Genomic DNA, 21,324 nt, shown 5'->3' with positions numbered 1-21,324 from the left:
CAGTGCCTTAGACCGCTGCGCCTCTCTGTAGACTTGATACCATAGCCATGCATTTCTGGAATATTGCATTTGAGCAAAGATGCAAATGTATGTACATGCATCTCTGGAATACATTTCAAGGCAGGGATAGGCAACTCCAGTCCTTGGGGGCCGGAGTGGTGTGGTGTCACACTCTTCTCCCATCCCTAGCAAACGCAGCTGATTAAACTAATTGCATTCTAAACTGAAGATCATGATTAGTTGATTATTGGAGTCAGGTGTGTTAGCTGGGGCTGTGACACCAATCAGTTCACCGAAGATGGCCATCCCTGTTTTAAGGCATTACATGCACTTTAGGAAAGATGCAAATGTATCTTCATGTATTTCGAATAGCTTTTAAATATATTGAAATCTATTATATTTTTTTGCTGGCTAAATTCCCAAAATGGCCCTCATACCCTTTTAATGTCTATGCTCATACCATCATGGGAACCAAATCATCTCAAGCTTCATCTCATCTCCTCTCCTCCCCCCTGTAACTCTTTTCGCCAGGTCGTTGCCTTGTAAAATAAGGGTAAATAACTTTGCATTGGAAATAAATATGATATCAGGGGCCTGTTGCACAAAAGTAGAATTAAGACATCCGGGATAAATGACTCAGCTGAGCTCAATGAAGCCAAAACATGTGCGTCCAGGCTTAATTGGTTGCACAAAGACCAAGCCAGGATGAGCAGACACGGATTCATTAAGCCAGGTGAAACCAATCCTGGATAGGTGCGCGCTCACGGCTCACTCAAATAGACCCCGCCACAGATCACAGATTAACTGATTTACCATGGCAACTAGAGCCGCGTACTTTTCCCCGTCGGAAGCACAAATCCTCATGGAGGCATACGAGGAGGTAAAAGATATAATTAAGAAGAAAGGCAACACCGCCACAGTGATAAAGCAAAGAGAAAAAGCGTGGCAAAGTATTGCAGACCGCCTGAATGCGTAAGTAGTGCACAATTACACACTCACCGCTCCGCTGAAACATCACAATTACAATTCAAATATTTAATTCACATCTCCAAAAATGCAGTTGTACTGTAATTATGAAACGGTTAAATTTTTAATTGAAATGCACTGCAGATATGAGTGAAATTGTGTAAAGTAACTCCATCACACTGTATAAAGCCATGATAAATTTTTTGATATTTTTACTGAAAACAAGACAAAAATACCAAGTAATTTTTTGCAGTGTGACTCCATTAAATGTGTGTGTGTGTGTGTGTGTGTAGATTAAACATGAACGGGCCAAAACGGACATGGCAGCAGGTCAAAATCAAATACAAGAACATTCTGCAGAATGGTATGGTCCCTGACTAATATTTAACAAAGCACAAGCATATATTGTACCCAGAAGGTGCCTGCTCACACATTGTCTGTACTGTTTTAGCAGTGAAAAAGAATACCCACAGACAAGGCACGGGTGGTGGGTCACCAAAGGCTGACCTTACCCCAGCAGAGGACATGGCCTTGGAGCTAAATAAAGGCAGGCCCGTCTTAGAGGGGATCCCTGGGGGGAAAGAGACGAGCATAGGTTCCTCCCAAGATGCCACCCGCTTCATTCAAGGTATGTCCTTCCATCTCTACATGGGATACAACCACATTCATATTGAATCAATTTGGACTGTCTGACTTTGGTTTACCTATTGCCTTGCAGTGTCTGGCAGCACTGTGTTCCTGTAAGAGCCACCAGCACAAGCACCAGACGATGCTGATCCAGTGAGTACTCCATCAAAGGCATACTGTAGGCCTGGCATGTCTTGTCTACTAGCTTCAATATGAATCTGATTAAATGTGATAGGGTGAAGGCCCCAGTGCAGCAGCAACAGCACATGATGGAGACGATGATGAGGAGGAGACCATCTCTCTGGATTCCAGAAGGCATGAGGTATCATGTTAAGACTGTGAAAGTACTATTTACTCTACAATGGTGAGGAGTCCTCATCAAAATCAAAAAATCTAATTTCTTTTACAGGACCCAGATGCTATACAGTGGGAAAATCAGCCTGGCAACATAGTGCGTATTAATAAAAGGACACCACATCCTGCCAAATTCCAGCTGCGCTAATTGTATTGTGTTCACAGAGCTCACAAGCTATCAGAAAGTTGTATGGCAACCACCTCCGGCGCCAAATAGAACTGGCAGACATAGACATTCAGTACAAGAAGAAAAAGATGGAAAATCTTGCACTGGAGTCCGAAATAAAAAAGAGGACAATTAGGAAACTGGACCTTGAAATAAAAAAACTTGAGAGGGAGGTGAGATATGCCTTCAATGTACACTGTATGCTAACTGTAACACAAATGTATTAATCATTATTTTTCTTTCCTCCCCCAGCTCCAAGAAGATGACACAGCTCAAAATAAAAATTAGGTATATTCTCGTAAAGTCAAGTGAGCCATGACATATGAGCTCTTATTGTGAGCACACAGGACGGTGGCATCTTTCTAAGGTTTTTTTTATTTTCCCAGCAATCAGTACAACCAAGTCATCGTTATAAGGCATCGCCCTCTTTTGCCCACCCCCCCAGCACCAGGTGTGGCCACTAGCCTATATGAAGGCCCAAAATTGTGTGTTCCTTTCTGCTCTGACAATGGCATGCCCATTCGTGCGAGATGTGGTGGATGAAGAAGCACTTGTGCTGAGGAGAGCCTTCAGGCGAGAAAGGGTCTTCAGGGACCGGTTGGACCCACTGGCCTTCCCTGATGACCATCTATATGAAAGATACAGGTTTTCTGCAGATGGCATCAGGTATCTATGCAGACTACTGGGTCCCAGGATTAAGCACCGCACTGCACGGAGCCATGCACTGAGTGTGGAGCAAATGGTTTGTGTGGCCTTGCGCTTTTTTGCTAGTGGAGCCTTCCTGTACTCAGTGGGGGATGCAGAACAGCTGAACAAGGCCACAATTTGCCGCACAATAAGGAGTGTGTGTCTGGCTATCAAAGCATTAGCAGATGTCTTCATCTCCTTCCCTGGCCACAGAAGACTCTGTGACATCAAAGAGGAGTTCTATAGGATTGCAGGTAAGAGGATCTACAAATTACAGGACAACTGTTAACACATAGTAGGATACTCATTACTTTGTGTGACAGGTTTCCCCAATGTCATTGGTGCAGTGGACTGCACACACATAAGGATAAAAGCCCCCTCAGGTGCCCATGAGGCTGATTTTGTGAATAGGAAATCCTTTCACAGCATTAATGTTCAGGTGAACATAACTTTTTGATATTGTCCATTGACGAACACTCTGCATTGCCAGTGATGTGCATTGATTGGTGTAATATTCCTCATCTTATGATTTCAGATGGTCTGCAATGCTGACTGTGTGATCAGCAATGTTGTGGCAAAATGGCCTGGCTCAGTCCATGACTCCAGAATCTTTCGGGCCTCTGAAATCTATCAGTGCCTATCACAAGGTAAGCCACACAACCCCTATTTATAACCATCATGGCTGTGTCAAGAATATCACTGTGTTTATGAGGTAGTAATGATGAGATTTTGTGTTGACAGGTGAATTCTCTGGTGTGTTGCTGGGAGACAGGGGGTATGGCTGCCAGCCTTTTCTCCTGACACCTTTCACAGACCCCCAGGAAGCACAGCAGGCCTACAACCATGCCCATGCCAGGACCAGGGCCAGAGTTGAAATGACCTTTGGCCTCCTGAAGGCACGCTTTCACTGCCTTCACAAATTAAGGGTCAGCCCTGTTAGGGCATGTGATATTACTGTGGCTTGTGCTGTCCTCCACAATGTGGCCTGCCTGAGGAAGGAGAGGGCCCCCAGAGTGCCACCAGCCATGGACTGGGACAATCCGGCAATCTTCCCTGATGACGACAGTGGTCGGCTGCTGAGGGACCAATATGTGTTGAATTATTTTAGTTAGTATGTGTGCTTTCAATTTTGGTTAAATATGTCCTGCGGTGGCAGAGGAATTTGGGTTTTTTTGGGTTCGTTTTTTGACGAATTTGGCCTCTTATGATGTTTGTGCGGTATACTGTGTGTAATACAAGGCTGCAGGGAGGCTACTGCATCCATTCATTTGTCTGTTCAGTTGATGTGTATGGATTTGTCCTGCATTTATTTTAGTGTGCAGACATGCAGGGTGTGTTATATACAGACCTTTGAATGTGTATGTATCATTTTGTATAATATGCTTGGATTCTGTGCTTTCCATCTTGTAGAGTCACTGTGACTTCAGTTTCGAAAGGAGCTGATGGTTTACCTGCTTTGTTTTGTCCTTATTCAATAAAGGAACATAATGTTACACATTGTGTTTTTATATTCATATGGAATGTGTATTTGTTTATATGACAGAGTACTAGGGCCACACTGAAGAAAAAGGATAAAGTCATAAATTTATGAGGCTGGTTCTTTCTGCAGAAAAGCTACATATTGTTTTTACAGTTTTGATACTTATGACAATGTGATACTTAATATTCTGGCACATCAGCATGTCTTTGTTTATGAAACCATACTGAAGTACAATTTCACGAAATGCCCCACATCTGTCATTTTAACAACTGTCCTCCTTTAAAACAACTGGTTACAATATTATGACTTGTGTTTTTTTCCCCTCTGTGGCCCTAATATTCTATCATTTTATATAGCCTTATAGTCTATGGGAAACTGTAAATTATCTAATGATAGCAACATCATCTAAAAATCATTTTTTATCCAAAATCATTGAAATTAATGATCACAAACGTTTAAATAATAACAGTGGGTCTAGTTATATGTGATAACAATGTATAGTGAGCAGTGAAATAACTATTGGTTTCCATTTGTGGTGACTGCTGACTGACATTAGGGATGAGATTAAATAGATCCTGGAATTTAGCCTGGTCTGGAGCAGGCTAGCTCCACAGAATAAATCTCCATGGTAATTTATACCATAACATATCCTCCTGCCCCCTATCCATCTTTAGTGCAACCGGATTACGGATCAATTGAGCCAGGATCACCAAGATATCCTGGCTTAATCCCTTATCCTAGTTTTGTGCAACAGGCCCCTGGTATTGAACATGTATTTTCTTAGGGGCGAAAATAACTGCAACATTCAGAACTTTTCACCCTCAAAAATAAACACACATTATGATCAATTGTAATGTGATCACAAACTTGAGGAAAAGTTCATGTTCTTGCGAAAGGGTCTCAGGTAATGATTGACAATTGTTCAGCCAACCACATCTCTGTATTTGGAACCGCCTACCCAAGAATGGCACTTTGATTGGATTGAGTAAACATCACTCAATTAGTGGCGCATGTCCCGTAACCCCGGGTGAGTGGATGTCTCACTTAAGACCAATTGAATGATCTAAAATGATGTAAACCCCGTTCGAACGGGGCACCGGGACATGCAAAACGAACTTGACCAGTTCCTCCGTTCCTTTCTACAGCCCAAACCAATGAGGAAAAGTTTTAATAGGTGGGAGCGAACAACATTGACTGGGGATAACAATCGTGGGGCGACAGTTTACTTTTGCTTCTAAACAATATCAACAATTCAAAATACAGTTACTGTTGTTCCATCAACCAACAGTAAGCCGAGGGATTCTCCCTTATCTTCCCGAAGAAAGTAATTTGTGTCGCCCTTGGAGGTATTCCCAGCTTTCTGAAGCAGTAGGGGATGGACGAAGTGCGGCCTACCAGCGGACCAGCAGCCCCCTGCCTGGCGTCACTCTTCCCCCCGGGTCTGCAGGCAATCTACGGGGAATGCAGGCTCCTCTACCCCGACCAGGCCAACCCCTTACAAGTTACAGCCATTGTAAAATACTGGTGAGTAGATAACGTCTTCTTCTGGATACATAACTTTGTAAACCAGCTATGTTAACTTAGCTAGATAACAACCCTCCAAGGTAACAGGATACGGCGAGAACGTTAACTTAGCTAGTAGCCTAAAACTCAACGATTTACGATTGAGTTGAGTGGCGACTTTTTATTGAATCAAATATAAGACAGTAACATCAAAGACAAACAAAGAAATACAATTGTTATGACAACGTAAGAGAAAGTAACAAATCAAATTGTATTGGTCACATGCGCCGAATACAACAGGTGTAGTAGACCTGAGGGAAATGTTTACTTACAAGCCCTTAACCAACACAACACAATGTAATTTTAAGAAAAATACGTGTTAAGTAAAAAATAGATAATTAACAAATAATTAAAGAGAAGCAGTAAAATAACACTAGCGAGGCTATATACACGGGGTACCGGTTAGTCGTGGTAATAAACTCTGCTAAAAAAAGAAATGACCCTGTCTTTCAAAGATAATTAGTAAAAATCCAAATAACTTAACAGATCTTCATTGTAAAGGGTTTAAACACTAATTCCCATGCTTGTTCAATGAACCATAAACAATTAATGAACATGCACCTGTGGAACAGTTGTTAAGACACTAACGTCTGCAATTAAGGTCACAGTTATGGAAACTTAGGACACTAAAGAGGCCTTTCTACTGACTCTGAAAAACACAAAAAGAAAGATGCCCAAGGTCCCTGCTCATCTGAGTGAACGTGCCTTAGGCATGCTGCAAGGAGGACTGAAGATGTGACCAGGGCAGTAAATTGCAATGTCCGTACTGTGAGACGCCTAAGACAGGGAGACAGGTCAGACAGCTGATCGTCCTCGCAGTGGCAGACCACGTGTAGCAACACCTGCACAGGATCGGTACATCTGAACATCACACCAGGTACAGGATGGCAACAACAACTGCCTGAGTTACACAAGGAACACACAATCCCTCCATCAGTGCTCAGACTGTCCGCAATAGGCTCAGAGAGGCTGGACTGAGGGCTTGTAGGCCTGTTGTAAGGCAGGTCCTCACCGGACATCACAGGCAACTACGTCGCCTATGGGCACAAACCCACCGCCGCTGGACCAGACAGGACTGGCAAAAAGTGCTCTTCACTGACGAGTCGCGGTTTTGTCTCACTGGGGGTAATGGTCGGATTTGCGTTTATCGTCGAAGGAATGAGCGTTACACTGAGGCCTGTACTGTGGAGCTGGATCGATTTGGAGGGAGGGTCCGTCATGGTCTGGGGCCGTGTGTCACAACATCATCGGACTGAGCTTGTTGTCATTGCAGGCAATCTCAACGCTGTGCCTTACAGGGAAGACATCCTCCTCCCTTATGTGGTACCCTTCCTGCAGGCTCATCCTGACATGACCCTCCAGCATGACAATGGCACAAGCCATACTGCTCGTTCTGTGCATGATTTCATGCAAGACAGGAATGTCAGTGTTCTGTCATGGCCAGCGACGAGCCCGCATCTCAATCACATTGAGCACGTCTGGGACCTGTTGGATCGGAGGGTGAGGGCTAGAGCCATTCCCCCCAGAAATGTCCGGGAACTTGCAGGTGCCAGACGTGCTCAATGGGATTGAGATACGGGCTCGTCGCTGGCCATGACAGAACACTGACATTCCTGTCTTGCATGAAATCATGCACAGAACGAGCAGTATGGCTCCATGGTGGAAGTGGGGTAACATCTCACAGCAAGAACTGTCAAATCTGGTGCAGTCCATGAGAAGGAGATGCACTGCAGTACTCAATGCAGCTGGTGGCCAGATACTGACTGTTACTTTTGACTCCCCCCACAGAGGACACATTTTTCAATTTCTGTTAGTCACATGTCTGTGGAACTTGTTCAGTTTGTCTCAGTTGTTGAATCTTATGTTCATACAAATATCTACACAGGTTAAGTTTGCTGAAAATAAACGCAGTTGACAGTAAGAGGACTTATTTTTTTGCTGAGTTTATGTACATGTAGGTAGAGCTAGTGACTGCACACATAATAAACCGAGAGTAGCAGCAGTGTAAAAGAGGGGAGGAGGGGAGAAATGCAAATAGTTTGGGTAGCCATTTGATTAGCTGTAAAGGAGTCTTATGGCTTGGGGGTAGAAGCTGTGAAGTCTTTTGGACCTCGACTTGGCGTTCCGGTACCACTTGCCATAGCAGAGACAACAGTCTATGACATGGGTGGCTGGAGTCTTTAGAACATTTTTAGGGCCTTCCTCTGATAACGCTTGGTATAGAGCTCCTGGATGGCAGGAAGCTTGGCCACGGTGATGTACTGGGCTGCACGCACTAGCCTCCGTAGTGCCTTGCGGTCGAAAGCCGAGCAGTTGCCACACCAGGCAGTGACGCTACCAGTCGGGATGCTCTCGATGGTGCAGTCGAACCTTTTGAAGATCTGAGGACCCATGCCAAATCTTTTCAGTTTCCTGAGGGGGTTTAGGCTTTGTTGTGCCCTCTTCATGACTTTCTTGGTGTGTTTGGGCCATGATAGTTTGTTGGTGATGTGGACACCAAGGAACTTGAATCTCTCAACCTGCTCCACTTCAGCCCTGTCGTTGAGAATGGAGGCGTGCTCGGTCCTCCTTTTCCTGTAGTCCATAATCATCTCCTTTGTCTTGATCACATTGCGGGAGAGGTTGTTGTCCTGACAACACATGGCCAGGTCTTTGTCCTCCTCCCTAAATGCTGTCTCATCGTTGTCTGTGATTAGGCCTACCGCTGTTGTCATCAGCAAACTTAATGATGGTTTTGGAGTCGTGCCTGGCCATGCAGTCATGAGTGAACAGAGAGTACAGGAGGGGACTGAGCACTCACCCCTGAGAGGCCCCCGTGTTGAGGATCAGCGTGGCGGATGTGTTGTTACCTACCCTCACCACCTGGGTGCGGCCCGTGAGGAAGTCCAGGATCCAGTTGCAGAGGGACGTGTTTAGTCCCAAGGTCTTTAGCTTAATGATGAGCTTTGAGGGCACTGTGGTGTTGAACGCTGATCTGTAGTCAATGAATAGCATTCTCACAAAGGTGTTCCTTTTGTCCAGGTGGGAAAGGGCAGTGTTGAGTGCAATAGAGATTGGGGAGTATGCAAATTAGGGGGGGGGGGGGGATTGGGTCTAGGGTCTCTGGGATAATGGTGTTGATGTGTGTCATGACCAGCCTTTCAAAGCACTTCATGGCTACAGACGTGAGTGCTACGGGGCGGTAGTCATTTCGGCAGGTTACCTATGTGTTGTTGGGCACAGGGACTATGGGGGTCTGCTTCAAACTTGTTGGTATTACAGACTCAGACAGGGAGAGGTTGAAAATGTCAGTGAAGACACTTGCCAGTTGGTCTGGCCCTGCGTCCTTGTGAGTGTTGACCTGTTTAAAGGTCTTAGTCACATCGGCTATGGAGACTGTGATCACAGTCACCCGGAACAGCTGATGCTCTCATGCATGTTTCAGTGTTGCTTGTCTCGACACTGGCATAGAAGTAGTTTAGCTCGTCTGGTAGGCTCCTGTCACTGGGAAGCTCGCGGCTGTGGTTCCCTTTTGTAGTCTGTAATAGTTTGCAAGCCCTGCCCCATCGGACGAGCGTCGGAGCCGGTGTAGTACGATTCGATCTTAGTCCTGTATTGATGCTTTGCCTGTGATGGTTCATTGGAGGGCATAGCAGGATTTCTTTTAAGCGTCCGGGTTAGTCTCTCACTCCTTGAAAGCAGTCGCTCTAGCCTTAAGCTCAGTGCGGATGTTGCCTGTAATCCATGGCTTCTGGTTGGGGTATGTATGTACAGTCACTGTGGGGATGATGTCATCGATGCACTTATTGATGAAGCCAGTGACTGATGTGGTGTACTCCTCTATGCCATCGGAAGAATCCCAGAACATTTTCCAGTTTGTGCTATTAAAACAGCTTAGCATCTGCTTCATCTGACCACATTTTTATTGACTGAGTCACTGGTGCTTCCTGTTTTTGCTTGTAAGCAGGAATCAAGAGGATATAATTATGGTCAGATTTGCCAAATGGAGGGCGAAGGAGAGTTTTGTACACATCTTTGTTTTTAGTAAAGGTGTTTGAGTTTTTTCCCCCCCTGGTTGCACATTTAGTATGCTATTAGGTTAAACGGATTAGGTTAAGGTTAATTAGGTTAAATTTAAGTTTCCTTGCATAAAAGTCCCCTGCCACTAGGACCGCCGTCTCAGTATGAGTGTTTTCCTGTTTGCTTATGGCCGTATACAGCTCATTGAGTGCTGTCTTATTATCAGCATCGGTTTGTGGTGGTAAACAGACCGCTACAAAGAATATAGATGTAAACTCTCTTGGTAAATAGTGTGGTCTACAGCCTATCATGAGATACTCTACCTCAGGCGAGCAAGACCTCGAGACTTCAATAAATTGTGCACCAGCTGTTGTTTACGAATATACATAGATCCCCACCCCTTATATTATTATTATTTTTAATTTTTTTAGGTGTGTGTCAGCTTAATATTGCAGGAAGGTTGTTGCTTCCATCAATGTAATTGTCTGCATCTTTTCCAATCCCCCATTTTTTTGGGGTAAATATATATCTCCATATACATACACGTGCATACCCATACATATGCATACATAAACATACATACATACTAGAGGTCGACCGATTAATCATAATGGCCGATTAATCGGGGCCGATTTCAAGTTTTCATAACAATCGGAAATCGGTATTTTTGGGCGCCGATTAAATTTAATTTAATTTTTTATTCTTATTTTTGAACACACCTTTATTTAACTAGGCAAGTCAGTTAAGAACACATTCTTATTTTCAATGACGGCCTAGGAACGTTCTAACCTTGTCAGCTCGGGGTATCCAATCTTGCAACCTTACAGTTAACTAGTCCAATGCTCTAACACTGATTACATTGCACTCCAGGAGGAGCCTGCCTGTGCCGCGAATGCAGTAAGCTAAGGTAAATTGCTAGCTAGCATTAAACTTATCTTATAAAAAACAATCAATCAATGACTGTCATTGCTCCAATATGTACTTAACCATAAACATCAATGCCTTTCTTAAAAGCAATACACAAGTATATATTTTTAAACCTGCATATTTAGCTAAAAGAAATCCAGGTTAGCAGGCAATATTAACCAGGTGAAATTGTGCGTGCAATGAACGCAAGAGAAATGACAGAGTCAGGGTATATGCAACAGTTTGGGCCGCCTGGCTCTTTGCGAACTAATTTGCCAGAATCTTACGTAATTTGTTATGACATAACATTGAAGGTTGTGCAATGTAACAGGAATATTTAGACTCATGGATGCCACCCGTTAGATAAAATACGGAACGGAATAAACGTTTTGTTTTCGAGGTGATAGTTTCCGGATTAGAGAGAAATAGTCGACACTTTATAATTCCTGTAATAACTTGCGGCTGAACTTGAAAGGGTTTCCTTCGTTACTTTACCGTTCATGTCTTCCATAGAGAATGTCTTGATCTACTTAAAATAAGGTCTGTGTTTCGTGCAGGCTTAAACCGCCTCGACGTTTTGATACCCGTGTAAATCTCACTAGGATAAGGTAACGTTTGTCAACATATTTTCATAAATCCACTCTACAAAAAAAATGAGCTTCGCTTATATTTAGCCAATATTGATCAGAGTTACCTTGTCCTATGGATATCTACACAGTTATAAAATTGGCAAGGTGGTGTAAGCCTACACGAAACACAGACCTTATTTTAAGTGAATCTAAAAAATATCCTATGGAATAAATGAAGGAACCGCTTTTCAGATTTTGCTAGAAGGTGTCATGGGAATTATGACTCGCACTTTGGTCGTCAATTCTTACCATGCCCATTATTAAAATAGGATTTCCTGCGTATAGAAATGACAGTTTTTGTTTTCAACATTCATCACAGGTAACTTAAACTCTATTTTTATTCAAACAGTTGAGAGTATTTGTCTCCTAAGCAGACTCTTCAGTATCATTGTCACTTCAGAGCTGTGTGTGTGTATTTATGTATTATATTAAGTTAAAATAAAAGTGTTCATTGTTCATTCAGTATTGTTGCAGTTGTCATTATTACAAAAATGTGTCTGTGTATGATATATATATATATATATAAAATGTGAAAATGTTTTTATTTTATTTATATAAATCGGACGATTAATCGGTATCGGCTTTTTTTGTCCTCCAATAATCGGTATCGGCGTTGAAAAATCATAATCGGTCGACCTGTAATATGTATGTACACATTCTTATTCATTCCTTTACACGTGTGTTTGTTTGTGTATAAGGTAGTTGTTGTGAAATTGTTAGATTACTTGTTAGATATTACTGTATGGTCAGAACTAGAAGCACAAGCATTTCGCTTCACTCGCATTAACATCTGCTAACCATGTGTATGTGACCAATACATTTTGATTTGAAAAGAACATGATTCTTCAGCGTACAATGACACCTTTGTTTTTAAACCACGGATGTGTTATTCCTTAATATTGTTGGATCTTATTTTAACTGCTAACATTTCGATTGCAATAATAAATAGATATGCCGATTGTGGACAACCTTGTTTTACTCCTCTGGACAGTTTAAAACTTTTATGTAGCCATTATTTACTATTTTACACCTAGGGTTACTATACATAACTTTAACTCATTTCATAAGAGATTCCCCAAAATGTAAATATTCTAGGCATTTATATTTAAACTCCAGTTGTACTTTATCAAAAGCCTTTTCAAAATCAGCTATGAAAACCAGGCCTGGTGTCACTGATATTTCATAGTATTATATTGTTTCCAGTACTTGTCTTATATTATCTCCAATGTATCGTCCATGTAAAAAAAAACTGTCTTATTAAGATGAATAATATCTGACAATACTTTTTTAGTTCTATGTGCCAAGCATTTAGCTAGTATTTTTGCATCAACACTGAAGTGTAAGAGGCCTCCAATTTTCTTTTTTGTGCACTGGATCTTTGTATATACCACTTGGGTCCTGTTTCATTAATAATGATATCAGATCTTCTTGTTGCGTGTCTGATAATCTACCATTTATAAAGGAGTGGTTGAAACATGCTAATAATGGTGAATCATGTGACTATCATTTGTAACACGTTTCAATAAAACATTTTGGTAGCATTTCTATATTGAAGATTGAAAAATTATTTGGTTCATTTTAACCCCATATTCCACCCAGTTCGCTTTATTTTTATTATAGACTACACTGGATCTCTCTTGATTAAGTTCCTCCATTTATTTTTGTTTTTCCTCTAACTTATTCTGTGCCTCTATGGTACAGTTTTTATTGCTATCTAACTGTACCTTCAATTTCCTTTGTTAATATGGACTCTTTGAATCTAAATGGCTTTTGTTTTATAGATGAGTACTGAATTGCATGGCCTCAAGGCACATTTTAAAAGTGTCCCATATAATAAGGGGATCTGCTGTACCTCTGTTATGCCTGAAAAAGACAGTTATAAATTATTCTGTCTTAGTTAAAAAAAAAATATAATCTAGTAGGCTTTGATTAAATTTCCAATATCCTCGCCCACGTGGAAATTCTGTAAGAGTAATATATATGCCAATTATGTGATCCGACCGCATTCTGTCCCCTATCAACACTTTTTAAAAACTTTTTGTGCCAGAGAGAATGACATAAGAAAGTAAGCAAGACGACTAGCTTGATTTAAGCCTCCGCAATGGATATCTCACTAGGTCAGGGTATTTAAGCCTCCATATAGCCACTAATTCCAATATATCCATGACATTCATGATTTCTTTAAGAGGTTGATTTTCCTTTACGGTCCATAGAGGTATTTTAAGACTGTATTTAAAATCTCCCACCATAATAATGGAGTCTAGTGTTGCTAGTAGAGTTGATGATAAATTCTTATATATTTTCAAAGAAGCTTGGATCATCATTATGTGGACCGTATCGTATAAGCCATATCTGTTTATTGTCCAATAACATATTTAAAATAATCCATCTACCTTGATGATCTGTTTGGACAATTTGCACATTTGGATCAAAATGACTGTTAATTAAAACGATCACCCCTTTTGAATTTCTTTGCCCATGGGAGAAATATATTTCGTCCCCCAGTCCTTTTCCCACAACTTCATCTAAAATTGTTGAATGAGTTTCCTGTAAACAATAGATATTATATTCGTTCTCTTTTAGCCAGGTAAATACTGATAATCTTTTCTTATCTGCTAAGCCATTACAATTATAACTGGCTATACTTATTTCACCACTTACCATAATGAGACACTTTCAATTCTATTTATCAAAATATGTTTGTAAACGTACCATGATTGTCTATATACAGTGAGGGAAAAAAGTATTTGATCCCCTGCTGATTTTGTACGTTTGCCCACTGACAAAGAAATGATCAGTCTATAATTTTAATGGTAGGTTTATTTGAACAGTGAGAGACAGAATATCAACAAAAAAATCCAGAAAAACGCATGTCAAAAATGTTATGAATTGATTTGCATTTTAATGAGGGAAATAAGTATTTGACCCCTCTGCAAAACATGACTTAGTACTTGGTGGCAAAACCCTTGTTGGCAATCACAGAGGTCAGACGTTTCTTGTAGTTGGCCACCAGGTTTGCACACATCTCAGGAGGGATTTTGTCCCACTCCTCTTTGCAGATCTTCTTCAAGTCATTAAGGTTTCGAGGCTGACGTTTGGCAACTCGAACCTTCAGCTCCCTCCACAGATTTTCTATGGGATTAAGGTCTGGAGACTGGCTAGGCCACTCCAGGACCTTAATGTGCTTCTTCTTGAGCCACTCCTTTGTTGCCTTGGCCGTGTGTTTTGGGTCATTGTCATGCTGGAATACCCATCCACGACCCATTTTCAATACCCTGGCTGAGGGAAGGAGGTTTTCACCCAAGATTTGACGGTACATGGCCCCGTCCATCGTCCCTTTGATGCGGTGAAGTTGTCCTGTCCCTTTAGCAGGAAAACACCCCCAAAGCATAATGTTTCCACCTCCATGTTTGACGGTGGGGATGGTTTCTTGGGGTCATAGGCAGCATTCCTCCTCCTCCAAACACGGCAAGTTGGGTTGATGCCAAAGAACTCCATTTTGGTCTCATCTGACCACAACACGTTCACCCAGTTGTCCTCTGAATCATTCAGATGTTCATTGGCAAACTTCAGACGGGCATGTATATGTGCTTTCTTGAGCAGGGGGACCTTGCGGGCGCTGCAGGATTTCAGTCCTTCACGGCATAGTGTGTTACCAATTGTTTTCTTGATGACTATGGTCCCAGCTGCCTTGAGATCATTGACAAGATCCTCCTGTGTAGTTCTGGGCTGATTCCTCACCGTTCTCATGATCATTGCAACTCCACGAGGTGAGATCTTGCATGGAGCCCCAGGCTGAGGGAGATTGACAGTTCTTTTGTGTTTCTTCCATTTGCGAATAATCACAGAAACTGTTGTCACCTTCTCACCAAGCTGCTTGGCGATGGTCTTGTAGCCCATTCCAGCCTTGTGTAGGTCTACAATCTTGTCCCTGACATCCTTGGAGAGCTCTTTGGTCTTGGCCATGGTGGAGAGTTTGGAATCTGATTGATTGATTGCTTCTGTGGACAGGTATCTTTTATACAGGTAAGAAACTGAGATTAGGAGCACTCCCTTTAAGAGTGTGCTCCTAATCTCCGTTCCTTACCTGTATGAAAGACACCTGGGAGCCAGAAATCTTTTTGATTGAGAAGGGGTCAAATACTTATTTCCCTCATTAAAATGCAAATCAATTTATAACATTTTTGACATGCATTTTTCTGGATATTTTTGTTGTTATTCTGTCTCTCACTGTTCAAATAAACCTACCATTAAAATTATAGACTGATAATTTCTTTGTCAGTGGGCAAACGTACAAAATCAGCAGGGGATCAAATACTTTTTTCCCTCACTGTAGCTGTACCATGATATTTGCATTGCTGCTAAGTGAACCTCCAATAGGTCCCCACTGTTCCACCCGTTAAAAGCCCTCATCTCGAGTTGGGTTGTCATCCCAATGCCTGGCAGACCTCCCCCGGATCCCATAGCCCTGAAGAGACTGGGATCCATCCTTTGAAAAGAGCGCACAATTGCCACTCACAGAACAGAAGTAGATCAACCGCCAAATTCATTTCCATCGCCCTCACCTCGATTTGTATTATAAATAGACATAAAAAAAATATAGATATTTAAAAAATCCTGTATTTTCCATAATTAGCTATTAATGTGTAGTATTGTAGGCAATTTATGCAAAGGATTTTACCTCTCACCAGTCTTGCCATTACCAAAATTAAATTATTGCCAGCAATTATATTAGCAAACAATTATTGTGAATCATCCTATTGTCCCGAACATCTTTTACTCTCTCACAACAGCTGTCTTACTAGAGGTGGTTGTTCTATCATGCCGATACAGTGTAATGCCCGCCAGCTGTATGTTATTCATGTCGTCGTTCAGCCATGAATCGGTGACACATGAGATATTACTGTTTTTAATGTCCCGTTGGTAGGATATATACGTGATCGTAGTTGGTCTATTTTATCCAATGATTGTACATTGGCTAATAGGACCGATGGTAAAGGTAGATTACCCACACGCCGTCGGATCCTTACAATGCACCCCGACCTGCGTCCCCGACATTAACGACGTCTTCTCCTGCAAATGACGTGAATGAGGGCCTTGTCGGCTGTCTGAAGTAAATCCTTCACGTCTGACTCGTTAAAGAAAAATTCTACATCCAGTACGAGGTGAGTAATCGCTGTCCTGATATCTAGAAGCTCTTTGCGGTCATAAGAGACTGGCAGAAACATTATGTACAAAATAAGTTACAAATAATGCAAAAAAAACACTAGCTCAATTGGTTAGGGGACCGTAAAACGGCAGCCATCTCCTCCGGCGCCATTATCTGGGATGACACTTAACAATGACACTTATTCAGGAAATACTTTGTGATAATATTGGACTGAAGAAAAGCTTGAATTATTTAGTCATTTTAGAGACTAAATTAAAAACAGTATCAAAAACACAAAAGTAGGGAGTTAATTTTAAAATGTTGCTTTTGTGGATATAACATTTATCAACCAATACCATGACATTAGTTATACAGTTCAGAGTACTGTAAGAAAAGGTTATAACATTGTGTTTAATATCAATAGTGACCCGTTTTACTCTATGTACTCCTATAGCTCTCCAAAATTGAATAGTGTACAAACAACCTTAAAACAAATGTATGCTTTTTTAGGTCCATCATTGCAGAAGGTACACGTGTAATCAATGTCTGTAAACTTTGACACCATTGTATTGGAGGGGTACATATTATCTTAAATGTATTATCTGATAGTTGTCAAATTATTTATCTTTCGCTATAAAAATATTATCTTGTGTCAATAGACTAGGTTATATTCTAAGTGGAAGCACATTACTTTTTATTAGCTGGGAAATACCTGAGGGAATAGCATTAACGACAGAGATATTCTTTGCATGTAACTGTCAAACATGGCACCTTAAGATATTTTTATCTATCCAATGTTGCTTCAAAATATTTATGCAATACTAACTTATACTAACTTGCAAGAGGTACAATAGTTAGTGTTTTCTAAGGCCTCAGCAGTAAATGTCCACTCCCCCAAGTTGATTTATAGAAGTATGTCTGACTAGCCTCATCTCTTCTGCTCCCCTGCAGGGCTCTGTGTTTATCTTTGAAGTGTTTTCTCACAGACCCCATGCAATAATTCACACATTTCTCAGACCATTTCTTTATAAGAGGCAGAGTCTTAGAAAAGACTGGAACAATTTTAAAACCTTATTATGAATATATATATATATATTGTTAATCTGTAGTCTAGGATCCTATAAATATAGAGGTGGGGTCCCATACCTCCTCCCCTTCTATTAATACAACATGAGCATAATCAATTATTATAACACATCAAACATTTGGTGCAGCCCCTACCAGGACCCCAATTTGACCCCATCAGAAGCAACATTATTTCTGCAATATTAAGCAGATTTTTTAAACAACTCACCAAATCTCTCTCTCCACCATGGGTGCACACACTCTGCCAGCCACTCAAGTGGATCTCGGGCACAGTAATAGTAGTTTGCAATGCTGCCTAAAACCCTTCATGTCCTTTTACTGTAATATCTGCATATATAGACTAATCGACACCTTCTCAAAGACATCAGGAAGTTGAGACATCCCACTAGCAGATTTTATTTAAAAAGAAAATTGTCAGGGCATTAAGACCAAAAACATTTAGTCCATACATACAAACACGCCAACGTGGGCGTCTCGCTCTCAAATCAAATATCAGTATGTAGGTGAATCAATATGGTACTCAGTGCAGCAAGTGCGATTTCTATGGTCATACGTGCACGGTAACAGTGCAAACAACATGATGAGCATTAGCAGCATTGATAGCAGGTTATATATATATATATACACGCTGCCGTTCAAAAGTTTGATCACTTAGAAATGTCCTTGTTTTTGAAAGAAAAGCCCCCCAAAAAGTCCATTCAAATAAAGTTAAATTGATCAGAAATACAGTGTTGACATTGTTAATTTTTTATATATCTACGTAGGCGTACAGAGGCCCATTATCAGCAACCATCACTCCTGTGTTCCAATGGCACGTTGTTTTAGCTAATCCAAGTTTATCATTTTAAAAGGCTAATTGATCATTAGAAACCCCTTACAATTGTTAGCGTAGCTGAAAACTGTTCTGATTAAAAGAAGCAATAAAACTGGCCTTCTTTAGACTAGTTGAGTATCTGGAGCATCAGCATTTGTGGGTTCAGTTACAGGCTCAAAATGACCAGAAAAAAATACCTTTCTTCTGAAACTCGTCAGTATATTATTGTTCTGAGAAATGAAGGTTATTCCATGCGAGAAATTGCCAAGAAACTGAAGATCTCATACAACGCTGTGTACTACTCCCTTCACAGAACACCGCAAACTGGCTCTAACCAGAGTAGAAAGAGTGGAAGGCCTGAGCAAGAGTACAAGTACATTAGTGTCTAGTTTGAGGAACAGACGCCTCACAAGTCCTCAACTGGTAGCTTTATTAAATAGTACCAACAAAACACCAGTCTCAACGTCAACAGTGAAGAGGCGAGAGGCATCACTGTAGTCCCTGGTTCCAATCCAGGCTGTATCGCATCCGGCTGTGATTGGGAGTTCCATAGGGTGGTGCACAGATGGCCTGGCCTCATCTGGGTTTTGCCGGGATAGGCCGTCATTGTAATTAAGAATTTGTTCTTAACTGACTTGTCTAGTTAAATAAATGAATGTTGTAATGTTTGTTGTTTTGTAGATATTAATTCACATTTGTGGTGCCACTAAATAAGCCATTTTAAAATACTTTTTTTTTGTTTTTACTTGATCAGAACAAGCTGTAACTGGACTGTAGCATATTACTTACTAAAACTGTTATACTAAGGTTTTTATTCTCAGAGAAACAAAAATGACCTAGATGCCATGTACACTATTATACTCTCAAAGGAAAATATTACCAGCATCTCTTGCGCATGTCATATTCCTTTCATAATGCATCCTTATTTAAAAAGTGATTATTATTAGATATTCTCACAGCACACATTTTGTAAATCACAAACTCTAAAAGTAATTGGAAAGGGAGATACAAATGATTTGTGACATTGTGGTTGCAATAAAGAATGTAAACAAGATGCTTTATTTTTTATTTACGGTAGTGTTGGACAGCGGGAGTCATTTTGAAAACAGGTCTTCTCAAGTGTAATGTAGCAGGTGTAGCCCATCATGCGAACAATGTTTCCTATTAGCAGGACATTACTCTTCATAGCCTGGCTACTGTAGGTGTGAAAATATATTTTTATTTCACCTTTTATTTAACCAGGTAGGCCAGTTGAGAAACAGTTCTCATTTACAACTGGCCAAGATAAATCAAAGCAGTGTGACAAAAACAACAGAGTTACACATGGGATAAACAAACGTACAGTCAATAATACAATATAAAAATCGGTGTACAAATGGAGGTAAGGCAATACATAGGCCATAGTGGCGAAGTAATTACAATTTAGCAATTAACACTGGAGTGATAGATGTGCAGATGAATGTGCAAGTAGAAATACTGGTGTGCAAAAGAGCAAAAAAACAAATATGGGATGCGGTAGGTAGTTGGTTGGATGGGCTATTTACAGTTGGGCTGTGTACAGCTGCAGCGATCGGTAAGCTGCTCTGACAGCTGATGCTGGAAGTTAGTGAGGGAGATATGAGTCCATCTTCAGTGATTTTTGCAATTCGTTCCAGTCATTGGCAGCGGAGAACTGGAAGGAAAGGCGGCCAAAGGGGGTGTTGGCTTTGGGGATGACCAGTGAAATATACCTGCTGGAGCGCATGCTACGAGTGGGTGTTGCTATGGTGACCAGTGAGCTGTGTTAAGACGGAGCTTTACCGAGCAAAGACTTATAAATGATCTGAAGCCAGTGGGTTTGGTGGCAAATATGTAGCGAGGACCAGCCAACGAGAGCATACAGGTCGCAGTGGTGGGTAGTATATGCCACCACTTTGGTGACAAAACAGATGGCGCTGTGATAGACTGCATTCAATTTTCTGAGTAGAGTGTTGAAGGCTATTTTGTAAATGACATCGCCACAGTCCAGGATCGGTAGGATAGTCAGTTTTAAGAGGGTATGTTTGGCAGCACGCTTTGTTTGTGAAATAGGAAGCCGATTCTAGATTTAATTTTGGATTGGAGATGCTTAATATGAGTCTGGAAGGAGAGTTTACAGTCTAGCCTAGGTATTTATAGTTGTCCACATTCTAAATCAGAAACGTCCAGAGTAGTGATGCTAGTTGGGAGGGCGGGCAGCGATCGATTTAAAGAGCATGCATTTCGCTTTACTAGCTTTTAAGAGAAGTTGGAGGCCACGGAAGGAGTGTTGTATGGCATTGAAGCTTGTTTGGAGTTTTAACAGTGTCCAAAGGGCCAGATGTATACAGAATGGTGTTGACTGCGTAGAGGTGGATCAAAGAATCACCCGCAGCAAGAGGAGACATTGATGTATACAGAGAAAATAGTCGGCCTGAGGATTGAACCCTGTGGCACCCCCATAGACTGCCAGAGGTCCGGACAACAGGCCCTCCAATTTGACACACTGAACTCTATCTGAGAAGGACTTAGTGAACCAGGCGAGGTCGTCATTTGAGAAACCAAGGCTGTTGAGTCTGCCGATAAGAATGCGGTGATTGACAGAGTTGAAAGCCTTGGCCAGGATGATGAAGACGGCTGCACAGTACTGTCTTATTGATGGCTGTTATGATATCGTTTAGGACCTTGAGCGTGGCTGAGGTGCACCCGTGACATGGAGTTTGAGGGGATGCTTGGGACTTGGCTTGCTTGATCTTTTTTCTGTAGCAATTTTGATGGGCTTTGCTGAGCGCATCTTCATCCATTAGTGAGTCGGGATAGTTTTGCACGAAATGTAATACAAAGTAAAAACGTGCAGCCTACAGTAAATACCAGCAGTCGATTTCTTTAAGCATTATTAGC

General features: G+C 41.4%; 2 protein-coding genes across 12 annotated transcripts in view; both read left to right on the top strand.

Moving 5' to 3' along the window:
• The first annotated feature begins 350 nt into the window (after nt 1-350).
• LOC139570624 (putative nuclease HARBI1) lies at nt 351-4,293 on the top strand. 9 transcript variants are annotated; one of them, XR_011674131.1, is made up of 9 exons: nt 351-972; nt 1,260-1,330; nt 1,418-1,594; nt 1,712-1,746; nt 1,829-1,915; nt 2,003-2,286; nt 2,366-3,054; nt 3,336-3,447; nt 3,542-4,293. XR_011674131.1 is itself a non-coding variant. In XM_071392649.1 (9 exons), the coding sequence occupies exons 6-9, from the start codon at nt 2,583-2,585 to the stop codon at nt 3,910-3,912; spliced, it is 1,071 nt and encodes a 356-aa protein (XP_071248750.1). In that variant the 5' UTR covers nt 364-972; nt 1,260-1,330; nt 1,418-1,594; nt 1,685-1,746; nt 1,829-2,286; nt 2,366-2,582; the 3' UTR covers nt 3,913-4,293. The 9 variants fall into 9 exon arrangements, 6 of the variants coding, with proteins under 6 accessions (XP_071248750.1, XP_071248748.1, XP_071248745.1 ...); XR_011674130.1 differs by having other exon boundaries at nt 2,366-3,239; XM_071392649.1 differs by adding an exon at nt 3,124-3,239 and having other exon boundaries at nt 364-972; nt 1,685-1,746; nt 1,829-2,286.
• Nucleotides 4,294-5,294: 1,001 nt separating this feature from the next.
• sufu (suppressor of fused homolog (Drosophila)) overlaps nt 5,295-21,324 on the top strand; it is a 33,495-nt gene continuing 17,465 nt past the window's right edge. For all 3 annotated transcript variants that reach the window (XM_071392643.1, XM_071392642.1, XM_071392641.1), the window contains exon 1: nt 5,295-5,804. In XM_071392643.1, coding sequence (XP_071248744.1) covers nt 5,656-5,804 — 149 coding nt within the window. In that variant the 5' untranslated portion in view covers nt 5,295-5,655. The remainder of the gene's footprint in view (nt 5,805-21,324) is intronic.

Source organism: Salvelinus alpinus, chromosome 3 (genome assembly GCF_045679555.1).
Source record: "Salvelinus alpinus chromosome 3, SLU_Salpinus.1, whole genome shotgun sequence".
Lineage (NCBI taxonomy): Eukaryota > Metazoa > Chordata > Actinopteri > Salmoniformes > Salmonidae > Salvelinus > Salvelinus alpinus.
This window is presented reverse-complemented; position numbering and strand designations above follow the sequence as displayed.

Coding starts and splice junctions, on each gene's coding strand:
- LOC139570624 (XM_071392649.1), top strand. CDS start 2,583: ATGAAGGCCCAAAATTGTGTGTTCCTTTCTGCTCTGACAATGGCATGC. Junction 3,055..3,123: donor GGAGTTCTATAGGATTGCAG/GTAAGAGGATCT, acceptor TTTGTGTGACAG/GTTTCCCCAATGTCATTGGT. Junction 3,240..3,335: donor TTCACAGCATTAATGTTCAG/GTGAACATAACT, acceptor TTATGATTTCAG/ATGGTCTGCAATGCTGACTG.